The sequence below is a fragment of the Symsagittifera roscoffensis genome, chromosome 7 (assembly GCF_963678635.1).
Source record: "Symsagittifera roscoffensis chromosome 7, txSymRosc1.1, whole genome shotgun sequence".
In the NCBI taxonomy this organism is placed as follows: Eukaryota; Metazoa; Xenacoelomorpha; order Acoela; family Convolutidae; genus Symsagittifera; species Symsagittifera roscoffensis.
The window spans coordinates 6,792,487-6,805,132 of record NC_087068.1 but is presented as its reverse complement, the minus strand read 5'-3'; the positions used below and the strand labels follow the sequence as shown (position 1 = coordinate 6,805,132).

Below are 12,646 nucleotides of genomic sequence, written 5' to 3'. Positions count from 1 at the left end.
GCCCCTTTTGCTGCGTAGCATTGGCAATTTATTAGCATATGTAGCTGCTTTATTTGTGACTAGTGTTTGACGATTGTTAAGCGTTCGTGGCCGAGAGGGCAGAGTGTGAGGCTCCGAATCTGGAGGTCGCAGGCTCGAATCCGATACGTAGTAAAGTTTACTAATTCGAAGCTGATTTCTCTTTTTTATTTCACTTCATGAAGCTGCTTTTTTTATGTTCTCCTTAGCCTCTCGTGCAAAAACGTTTGTTTTATATAAATTTTTTTCCTTCATTTTTTAAAATTTTTCTTTTGAAATGACTTTGGTCTGAACCTGCTGTGCTTCTTGCACAGTAGCCGGCTATCGTGGTTAAGATTGTTTTCGTTTAGGCCATGATTTGTACGGCAACATGAGAACAACAAGTTAAGCCGTGGTTTTTTTCCAATTTTTCTTAAACTTTTTTGTTGATCCCATAAGAAAATATGTAGTCAAAAGTACCTAATTTACTACTATTATCGAAGTTCTAGACTCGTTCAGATGCTCTTATTTCACAACGAACAAAAAACGACGCGATTTGAAATAAAGTCTTTTTTATGGTCGGAACTTTCTGTGTTACTTGCATATCAGCCGGTTATCAGTCTTTAGGTAGTTTTTGTTGTTTTTTTTAATAGGAAAAATTATCAGAAGTTGTTCAGGCTCACAATTGATTTTTCGCAGTTTGATTTTTGATTTTTTTCAAGTTCAAATTTTTTTCAATTTTTTTTAAAATTAATTTGTTAATTGAACTCACATTGCGATCTCCAATAAAAAGTAGCAATTTTAAAATTTAAAAAGAATTCTGTTCCATGATTACTGTGGTCGGAGCATCCTGTGCCAATTCTATAGAATTTATATATATATATATATATATATATATATATATATATATATATATATATATATATATACCCCTGTGTTTTATTTGTATGCTTGTCTTATTTTAAAATGTATTTCAGAGCAGCGTCAACCGGAGAGCCGAAAAAATTAGTTGAATTTCGAAAAAATACATATTTTAATTTTGTTATCTTGGGTTCGTTCAAAGTTAGTTTTCTGTTGGCTACGTTTGTTTAGGTTCCTGATAGATGAAGTAGACAATTGGATTAACAACATTATTTTTTCAAATTTGGTTAATTTTTGCGAAAATGTCAATCATATACCTATGTTCACTGAATTTAAACAAATTTTAATTGCATCTGAATTGTTTCATGTAATTTTTAAAAAAAACGTATGGTTTTCTCTGACCTCAGGTCTCCATTGAAGTGCTTTATAAGAGACGATGAACGTAGTTCAGACTCGTGTATAGGTGCTGATGATTATTTTTTGTTTTTTTTTTCAGGGAAAGTTAAAATTGTTTAGGCTCAGCTCAGAATGACTTTTTCGCGGTTTGACTTTTGATTTTTTTTTGAAGTTCAGTTCATTTCCTTCGTTAAATTGAAGGCAAACTCTATTATTAAAAAGCAAAAGTGTAAAGGTCACGAAATACGAAATGTAATCAATTTCGAGTTTCGAAAATGGATTTTAATGACTCCAAGCGGAATAAAAGCATTATCTATTGATGCAGTTTTTATCAAGTTCGATTAATTGTTTCAAAAAAGTGCCAATTCTCAATGAGTGTTGAAATTCAAAGAGCTTTAAGAATTTAATTTTTCCTTATTTGAAATTCGAAAATTCAAGTTCATTTTTTTCTGTGTACTTGCGTTCATTGATTCTTTTTCAACTGTCTGTTGGCTATGTTTCTTTTACCTATACATTTTAGGCTATACGCCCTGATTTTATTTGAAGTAAGGTAAACTGAATCTGAACTTTTTTGTGTTTCAGTTGAAGTCGCAGGCAGAAGTGTGCAGTTTATGCTGAAGCTTCTCAAAGACATCAATCCTCAAAATGTACATTTGAAATGGACTCAATTACTGGAAACAGATCTGGATATTAGTGGCGGTGGCGCTAGTTGTGGAACCCCATTTCACTCCCCCACGAAGCAGGGAGGGATGGGCTGGTTGTCTCCAAATACTTTAGTGGTGTCTGTATGTCAGACACTGACGAGGAACAAAAGGAAAAGAAATAGGAACAAGAGGCCAACAAGGATGGAGGCGGAAAATGACTACGGCATGATCGAATCCTTAGCAACGGTATGGTTATGATATAATTTGCAGTTCAATATGTGCACATCTTATTATATCAGATTACTTGGTAGTATAGGAAGTTTCAAGATTTGTGTTCCCGAAGGAAAGCTTGCAAAAATAAAGGAAGGAAGGAACGATGCTGTTGAAATAATGGGACGGTCAGAGCTGGACAATCAATAAATTTTTTATCTCAATTGGAGTATTCTGCGCTGTAATCAGCTGCTGTTTTGGTTTTTAATTTGTAAAAAGGTTTAAATTACCCGAATTCGTTTGTTTGTCTGTAGATGGTGGAGTGGTATATGGAGACTGTTGGTTTTGAAGACAGAAAACAGACTATTCGTGAACTTACAGGCAGAATGACTCTTATCTCAAACCACCATAATCTAAATCAAGACAAATCTAACTTGGAGGAAAACCCACAAACTAGTTCAGTCACTTCCAAAGTTCCTTATTTAGAACGAGGAAAAGATTTGGCAATATGCATTGTCCTACTATTAACATCGCTCATTTCAAAGAACAAAACAAGCATAAGTTTGATCAATTCAAATATAGAATCACAGTCTGAAAATGTAGAGAAAGATGCTGATCTGAAGTTGAAACAAGCAGAACATGAAGGATATTTGCAAGTGGCGCGAGTGATGTTGTATGACGTCATAGCATCGAAAAGAAGTTACTAGTTAGAAGTGGTCAGTATCGCAATCTCACGTGTTCCTCAGTTGCTAAAGAAGCAAATGATTGAAATGACCGCAGAAAAATCAGATGAGTTGTCGATGTCGCAACTGGTATATGAAAGAGAGAAAGAAAGCGAGAAGTGTGTAAGTAAAATCTTGTCACGAAGATTATAATACAAAAGTTCTTTATAGAAGGGTCCAATTATTAAATACTAATAATAATTGAATACGAAATATTAAAAATGATAATATTAATAATAATTGTGGTTTCGGCGATTCGCTCAGGATCTATGAAAGGTTGTTCAGCCTGTCTAAGCATAGTCCATTTCTCCTATTTCTCCACATTCCAGACTGAGGTATTTTGTTGAGCGAAGCGCTCTTTGTTTGCGACGCAAGGTCGTTTTTTTGCGTCTGGAACTTTCACGTGGTACTTTCACGCATCTAGAACTTTTGCAGCTGAAATAGATCAAGCTGTGGTAGACCTGAAGCTAGAGGTCATTGCCATGGCAGGGGATCAATTTCACGATCTGAAGATCTCGAAATGAACGCCTTACCATTATGCTAAGTGCCTTATTTATAGGAATGATTTCAGTTTTGCTAATTTCCGATAAAATCAGATGAATTTTTTTGTAAAATGAATGTGTGTTTTATCCAAGGTGCTCGTGTCTGCAATGCAGTGCGTTCTATGTCAAAGATGGCAAACTGAAGATGATGGAACCGAAACAACTGAAGATGATGTGAATAAAAAGAAACGAAGACAGATGTTCGCGGGACTAGATTTCACTTGTGATTCCACTCCTTTCCAAATGGTCAACCAAATGGCCTTGGAGTACCTGTTTAACGTTGACTTTCTAAGTTCTAGTACCTCTCAATTGCTATTTGACTCAAATCTACAACAATCTATTGATGATATAACTAAAGAAGGAGCTACTGATAATGTTCTCTGTACAAGTAAAAACAAAGTTGTAACCCGCGAGAATGAAAACTGGACTGAGTTCATGTTCAGTTGTGTGAAAGCATGTACTCTTTTGTTTCTGGAATGTTCATCGGAAGAACAGGATGTTATCTTGAGAGAAGTTGTCTTTCCTTCTCTTACGTCATTCTCAACGTCAGTGCAACCTCTGCTGTCGTTTTCAATGTCATCGACATTTAAATGTCATCGACAAGAAGAGTATTGCATGTGTCAAGAATGCCTGTTATTGGCTCAGTCGTCTATCAGAATCATCGTAAGTTAGCGGCTCTTCTAACCCATACAGACACCCACACACACGCACACACACAAGGAATTTTTGCATTGTTATGTTTTTTTTGTCCAGTTGTAATAAAAACTAGCAAGTGGATAATCTAAACAATAAAAAGCATATTTTGTCTTCATATACTATCTTGTAAATTCAATGGTTTTCTTGTAAAGTTGGTGTTTATATTTGATGGAGGAAACGGCAGAAGAGACAAGTTTGCTAGCTAATACGAGCCCTAGCATACTCAAATAATTTAGAATCATGATATCAGATTAACTTTTTGATAAGATTCCCTTTCTGCAGAAAATGAAAATTGATCTACTTTTGTTGTAGGTGAAATAGCGCTGCCATATCTGAGTTCTCAAATTGAGAGTGGAGCAGAAATCAGAAGAGAGATGAGGATAGGCGAAGTATTATTGCCTGCCGTGATCGAAACACTCAATGTCACTCGTGAGAAAATATATCACTCAGAGTTAGAACAAGGTAAAAGTATCTTTGTGCGACTAAATGAACCAAAAAATATTGCTCAACTTCATTTTTTAATCATGGCCATTCTGTAAATTAAAACGAGTAACAGTATAAAGCTAATAGAGTAGCTGTTTAAATGATACACAGGGGACAGAAGAATTGGCTTAAAGATCTTATAGGGGTGCTACTAGATTCTACTACGAGTGGCGCTCCCAGAATTTTCTAAGGAAAAAAATGTAGTGCGAAATAATAAATCTGTACATATGTATGGCGAAAAACCAACTATTTTAAAAACAAAAAACATGCCCAAAATAAGTTCAATCGGCATTGTCTCATCATATACTGAAGAAAAACACCATTTTTTATGCAGTCGTATTTATGTGTCGAAAATGGATTTTACTTTTAAGGCTTCCCCCCTAGGGTACCACCCCTATACAGAAATACTTCAATTGTTAAGCATACGTGAATTTAGTACCTGGTAACGAATCTTTCTCCCCTTGCAAAAGGGGGAAAAGTTAAAGAAATCCAGTTTCTCATTTACCAGCGGAATATTAAAGAATTACCTGCTGAGTTTTCAAATTGGGTTGGTTTGTTTATCATTAAAGTGTCAATCTTAGAGCTTTCAGGCCAAATATTAAAAAAAAAACATTTCTTGATTAAGCAGTCGTTTTTTTTTCGGTTTTCATGGATCCGTTTTTAATCGTCTGTTGGCTCTGTGTCCGATATGATGTTCAAATTTTGATGTTTTATTTACAGTGCTATCAAGAAAGCTTCAACAGTGCTGTTGCGAGAGTATTTTGAAGATGTTTCCTATTGACAAGGAAAAAGTCACTCAGATCTTCTCCTCAGACTCCACGGCAGAAATTATCCGCAAATCATCCCTCATCCAAGTTCACCCCAGACACGTGGCCCTATTCCAGGGAAAGAGCAAGAAACAAAATCGCCAGCAGAGAAAGAGAGGCAACAAGAAATGAATATTGGCAAGGAATGGTGTCATTATTATGCCGAAACGGCCTATGTTTTGTCAGTTTCTCTGTTCGTTGATTCATCTTCCAAATATATCTATTTTTGCTAGAATAGAAGTTAATTTTGTTACGAAAAGAGTTTTTCGATAAGATAGCTTGTTTTATCCAGAGAAAAACACCTAAAATTTATAAACTGGTGTTTTTTAAATGACAAGGAAACGAAGTGTCGACACTAACTTAGGTCGTGCGGTTTTCAGGAATGTCTTAAATTTTCATCACGCTCAATTTATTTTTTAAATCGATGAAGGTAGTGAAGACTTTTATATACCTCTTGGTGATTATTTTTGTTTGTTGGTTTTTCAGGAAAAACTCGTTCATGCTCAAATTTGTTTTTTTTTCCTTGTTAAAAGGAAGGCAAACTCCACTATCGAGCAGCAAAAGTGTAAAAATCACAAAAAACGTGATCGAATTTTAATTTCCAAAATGGAATTTAATAATCAGATTTTCCAGCGAAATAAAAATTTTACATATTGATCGAGTTTCCTCAAATTGCGTTGATTTTATCAAAAAATGTGTCATAAACTGTTCTTGGAATTCAAAGAGCTTTAAAGCCGTACATTTTGTCTGAGAAGTTTGCAACTTGACGCTTTTTCAAAAACTAAGTCAGTTTTTTTTGTTTCTTTGCGTTCATTGATTCTTTTCTAACTGTCTGTTGGCTATATTTTTTGCGTTTTCACATTTGCATTCTTTTTAATTTCAATTCAAATTAAATTGGTGAACAGACGGCAAATTGGGCCTCGACATGAATGTGTAACAAACCATCATTTTCATCATGTTGTTTTTAAAAATGGTCATTGATCAGTCAATTTTTTCCAATTAAAGTTGCCTATTTTATTGCAAAGTTTATGCTTTCAGTAAACAGGATGCTCTAGCCATATCCAATTTTTTAAAAGGTTAGAATTTCAAATATCCGTCGTTGTTGAAATTTGCATTTTATGTTGGTTGTAATTTTACCAACTCGATTCGTTCAAATTTAATTTTATGTTTTTTTCTTTTTCGTTTTAATTGGTTTTGGCCTATTTTATATTGACTTAGTGGCCTCAGATTGCGGCGTTTGAAAAGTTTTCAGTGTGCGTGGGTTTTTTTGAGGGAGAGGTGGACTTTAACTTTTTATTAGCTTCAAATCTTATTTTTTCGACTTGGTTATCGCTAGGTAAATTTTCATCCGGACCAATTTCGCATTCTATAATCTGGGCAAGTTTTCGATAGATCTAATTATATGTATAAATTTTGATTTTCTGCTTTAAGTTATAAGTTTCTGCTTTATGTTGTTGATTAGGCTCTCTGTCTAGTTTCCGAATTATAAGTTTCTGCTTTATGTTGGTTGTTGATTAGGCTCTCTGTTTAGTTTCCGAATGTTAAATACCACCTGATATTCAGTACATATATATCACTCGTGGATACTATTGTGGCAGTACGTTTTTTGTCGATTAGAATTTGCCGAAACATATCGATTGAGTTTCAGTTTTTCGGCTGTCGGATTTCAATCCGTCGGCTTATTTACCTACTATTTTGTTTCTTACAAATTACCGATATCATTTAGGAAATTGAGAAGACTGGCCCATTGTTCGACTGCTTACTATAAACACATTTAGACTTATCTCTAAAAACTTCAGTAAGTATAAACATGAACAAGGATAGCCAGTTACTGTACAAGTAGCACAGACTGCTCCGACCACAGTCTTAAAAATTACTTAAATGTTTTCTCAAATAGGTGTCGTTTTTTTTCTGCGCGTTGTGATGAAAATATCTGCACGAAAAAAAAAAGAATTTAGGCATATTTGAGAGTCATAGTAAATAATTCTGGAAAACAGTTTTTGAAGAAAAATGACTCAAAAAACGAAAAAAAAACTTGAAAAAAATATCTAAATTTTTTGCGGAAATTTTTTGAAATTTCAAATTTTTGATTTCCGAAATTGCGCTAAAAACTACCTTTACCAGATTAAACTAAGTTTTCACGGCTTAAATTAAACTCAAATGAGCTATTGTAATTACTAACTATCATACTAATTAGCTCGAAATCAGACCAAAGCTCAAACATTTCAAACCGGTTTTTCTCGACACTAAAATTTTGTTAGAAATTTTTAAATGTTCAAATCACGACTGAAGGGGCTTTAATATGATATATTACTCAACTTTGTTCGTCGATTATTTGTGGTAGCTGTTTTTGCGTGGAAAAAAATGAAAGCAAACCCGAATCCAAAGTTCCTCCCCATTTTCAATGCTCGGACAAAAACATTTCTTTTTTTTTCGATTTTCTAGTTATTTTTTAAGGGTAACATCCTTCGAAGTCCTTTTTGTTAGCTCTTCAGTGTCTTAAAAGTGGTGCGAGTAGCTCAGCTATCCCTTTGAGTATATCTCACAAATATTTTGCTACTGTTGTAACCTTATTTTGTCTGCTATTACAGCGTTTCCTAGCATTGTTGTAATCTAATTCAACTTGCATTTTTGAATCTAATTCAATCACCCTTTCTCGAAATAAAATTACAGTAATTTAAAATATTTAAACAAACGAACTTTAGAGTGCGACTAATTTTTTTCTAAACTAAGTCGCAAATATTGGTTCCCTTTTTAGTGGCAGCGTACGGCTTTTTAATAGTATGTGCTTTGAAATTCCAATACTAATAAGTTAACACAGTTGATGCCTTTTTAAATCTTCATATGAACCAAAAAAAGCTATTTGTTTAAAAAAAAACAACACTAATAAGAACTGGATTTCAGAATTTTTCTTATTCAATGTATTTCGCAAGTTTGTGAAATGCGTAGTTTATACAGAATGTGGCTTTAACTTTTCCAATCTTTTAATTGCAAAGTTCGTGTGGGTTTTTTCAGATTGTTATATTCCAAATTATAACATGCAAAATTTTGTATATTTGAGTTTGGTGCCCCTTTTGCTGCGTAGCATTGGCAATTTATTAGCATATGTAGCTGCTTTATTTGTGACTAGTGTTTGACGATTGTTAAGCGTTCGTGGCCGAGAGGGCAGAGTGTGAGGCTCCGAATCTGGAGGTCGCAGGCTCGAATCCGATACGTAGTAAATTTTACTAATTCGAAGCTGATTTCTCTTTTTTATTTCACTTCATGAAGCTGCTTTTTTTATGTTCTCCTTAGCCTCTCGTGCAAAAACGTTTGTTTTATATAAATTTTTTTCCTTCATTTTTTAAAATTTTTCTTTTGAAATGACTTTGGTCTGAACCTGCTGTGCTTCTTGCACAGTAGCCGGCTATCGTGGTTAACACTTGCGATTAGCAAGGGTATTATTATCGGGTACAAGATTTTTCCCCGTTAGCAACTTGCTAAAAGATTGGCAAATATTAGAAATTATAAACGAGGTAAAATGGTTCATGCTAAGTTTTTATATTTTAGATTCATTTGTAAATTCAATAAAATTTGAAGGGAAAGCCATTGATGCTCAACAATTTCGAAATGAATTCATTTTTCAGATTTCCCATCTAGTTAAATTATTTTTAGACTCTTTTTTCCAATTTAGGTTAGTTAGTTTGATTACGCATGTGATTAACAAGCGTTATCAAATCGATCCATTGACTATTTTCATGTGAACAACTTGTTTAAAATAAGTGAATCGCTTCGTCATTTTGTTCAGCTCTTATGTCTTTCGGTCAAATCTGTTATTTTGTCAAGCATTAGATAAATGTCAATGTTTTGAGTTAGGACCGATGTGGTTAACTCATAGAGTAATTTCGGATAGGGTACACCGTCTGCTCGTCACGCTATCTTATTTTCGGCCTGCTCGTCACGCTATCTTATTTTCGGCCGGATAGATTCGTGCAATTTCTTAGTCTAATACCGATCCTAATCTTACTCTTATACTTTCTAGTCTCAGGGTGTTTAACTAGTCTCTGCTAGGCTCAATAGATCTAGGGTATACTGGTTTGTTGCGGCTACTGAAGTTCTCTTGGAGAGGCAACTAATTTCTAAGTTAAATTCAAATCTCTGGTGCTGAAATTACAAGTAATTTCAGCACTTACAAATAAGTGGGTTGTTAGTTAGATGGATCATGATCGGTTAATATTAAATACTTTACAGTGGTAAAATATCTAATTTATCCAATCATAAAATGTAGTTTGTATCAGGTTCCACCCATCCGGGTTTTACAGAGTTTTTTAGAATTATCTTTCTGCAATTCAAAGGATGGATGATGAACGTTGGTATTGGGCGAACATCGTATTCTTGTCCGGTTCCTCTTGTTAGAGAAGTTCCAGGACGCTGGAGTTTGGGGCATTAATCGTTGTGTCTTCTTGTGACAACGACTGTGTTTCCCAACGAAATCAATCTGATTTCAAAATGGTTTGCTATGACGGGTTTTTCTGTATTATGTAGAGAACTTTTTTTGTGTTCAACCTCTTCTGGGAATGGCGTGGAGATTGTGCGTAGAGGGGATGCCTTGTAACTCGGATCTGTACGTATACTTGAACATCGAGGTGGTCATTGGTCTAGTTCAATGAAGTCCTTTTCTGCGAAGTCAAGTCGTACTCTAAATCCTTTGAGTTGTGATTGTGGACGGCATATCGGTTGTGGTTAGCCATTCTTGTTCGAGTGTAGTGGGGTCATTTTGTCTTTGGATGTTCGTATTTTTTGTTGTGTGCTGATCTATATACTGCAAGGTATAATTTACATTGTATAAAATTTTTATTAGTTCAGTTTTTTAATTATGAATTTAGTTAGTTGTTTTCACAAAAGCATTTTGTTTTAGTTCGGTTATTTTGAAGAGTTACTCACCCTTGAGTACCTCTTATTAAAAATAGAAGTGTGGTCACAAAGCGTGGATGTAGCACGGTGGGTTAGGCCGGCTATAGAGCATGCTCAGGACGTCCTCTCTGGTGGGTTAGGCCAGGAGTGGGAGTATGATTTCGTGCGGTTTCTTTGAGAGGTCCTGTTATGTGATAACGTTTTATGTTGGGTTTATGTTGGTCTTTCTTATGTTCCTTTGGTTGTGTCCTTTTCTCAAAAATCAAATTGTTTTTGTTATGGGTTTGTCTTTCGACTTTTTTGTGTTTTATTATTTCTTTCTTAGACTTTATAATAGTCTTCAAAACAATAAATTATCCAGTTTTGAACTGGGTTAATCCGGTTTGGGTACCGTTGGTTTTCTTTTCTTAGTCATACTGTTATTTTATGATTTGTGTTGTTTAGTAAGCTGCGTTGGTTAGTTTGTTTTAGTATATAATTCCTTTCCAACCGGGTTAAAGGAAAGTTTGAAACTTGTTATCGTGTGTTAGAGTTGTTGAGTGTGAAAACTTGAAACTGAAATTCATTATTTAAACAATTCTTCGTGGGCGAGCTGTGCGAGTTTGGATAGAATTCTTGTGCGAGTGAATGAAAATATCAAAAGGTTAGTACTGCTTTTTTATTTTTTAAATTTATTACATAGAATTTCAATTTTACTGCTAGTTTTTGGGGGAAATTTTAAGTTATAAATTTTCATCATATTTAAATTTACTGCTTTATGGGGGAATAATTTATAAATTAATTTACTACATTTGGTATAAATTTTATCAGATTATTTTGTGAAAATATTAATGAAGTTTAGAATAATTTTTTATTTTTTCATTTTTCTTTTCTGTTTTTTGCAGATGATCGTGGTATGAAGACTAAAAAGCTAAAAGAAACATGAGTAAAGAATGGTTAGTATTAATTTAAATTTATTAGTAAAGAATATTTGAAATTATACTTACCTGTTAATCGTCTGGGAAAAAACCGTGGGGGAAGATGTCGTGTATCATGTCGGAATTTGTTAGTAACTTTGCTAGTATGCGAATGATGTTTTTAGTTTGAAGCAGTGGCCAAAGCAATTGAAGTGCTTTAATAGTTTTTAGTTCTTCGGTGCCGACTGCAAACTCATAAGGTGTGTTTTGAATGAGATTATATATTTTGTGATTGTATTTAGTATTATGAATAAATTCTAATATAGGGATTTCTATAGGTTGGATAAATTCATGTGGGATAAGGAAGGGTCTGGATTCTTCAGCATTAAAGGTCTTCGTGATGGGACAAAATATATACATTTGTGTTATTGGGTCATAATTGCGGAGGATGCCGTGGAGGTTAGTGTCTTTGATGCAATAGGTGAAATTTAGAGAAAATGGTGGAGTGTACTTCGAGTTAAGAAACTGAAAACGATGGTGTGGTTGTCTTGATGGAGTATGTAGATCAAAATGATTTTGTATGAAGCGATAATATGTATATGTGTGAGTTTGTTTAGTGCGTAGCATAATGTCATGTAAACAGTGCAAATCGCGTTCATGTGGTGCAAGGAAGTGAAAGGTTAGTGAAAATAATTGAAATTTTTCTTTAAAACTTTCGTAAGCTTGCATATCAGTTAGTGCTTCAGAAATGATGTGATCATATTTTCTATCAAAAATATTGAGTGTGAATACGTATGATGTTTTGATTTTTCTGTTAGTTGTGGGTTAGCGAAGCGGTCGTCATCTAAAAATTGGTCTTGATTAGCTCGGATGATATTGTGGTCGTAATATTCTAGTGTAAATTCGTTAGCTCGGGGTGCAGTGAATGTTTTTAGTGATTTTTTATATCCTATATAAGTAAATTGTCTAGGTGTTAGTGTTGCGGTGAGTCTATATAGCATATCTTTATTCTTCTCTATATCGCTATGAGTATTAGATAGTGGCAGGCAAAGGGGATTAGTAAAATGATAATATGTTGTCCAATGAAGTGTAGGCATTAAAACATGTTCATCTACAAAACTACGTGTGTCGTTAGGTGTGTTTAAAGTATATTGTGGAAATGAAGGTAAGGTGATTGCTAGAAAATCTTTGGTGTTGGTGTGGTGTGGATGATTAATGTATTCGCGGGCTGTTCCTGGTTTGGTCGGGAATGGATGGTTTGGGAATTTTCTTTTAAAAGTGCTATAAGCTCGGTTAGTGCTAGTTAATGATTCGGTGGATGTTGATGATTGTGCTAATGATGCAGTATAGTCTGAGGAGGGTGTAGGAGTAGGTGGGTTTGAGGATTCTATTGTGGATAGAATTTGATTGATTGTGAGGGTGTTAGGGTGTATTAGCTGTTGTTGTAGGGTGATAAAGGTATCAAGTTCTTGGGAGATTTGGGGAGTATCGGGAGAATTA

The 12,646-nt window shown here is 34.4% G+C and overlaps 2 protein-coding genes across 2 annotated transcripts in view; one reads left to right on the top strand and one right to left on the bottom strand.

Annotated features, from left to right (window-relative positions):
• Window positions 1-12,646, bottom strand: part of LOC134851742 (coiled-coil domain-containing protein 63-like) — a gene marked incomplete in the record, with an annotated part of 375,128 nt that overhangs the window by 193,578 nt on the left and 168,904 nt on the right.
• Window positions 1,781-5,616, top strand: LOC134851248 (uncharacterized). Its single transcript, XM_063867246.1, has 5 exons — window positions 1,781-2,144; window positions 2,423-2,953; window positions 3,466-4,036; window positions 4,381-4,530; window positions 5,272-5,616. Exons 2-5 carry the CDS (start codon window positions 2,870-2,872, stop codon window positions 5,487-5,489), a joined length of 1,023 nt encoding a protein of 340 aa, XP_063723316.1. The 5' UTR covers window positions 1,781-2,144; window positions 2,423-2,869; the 3' UTR covers window positions 5,490-5,616.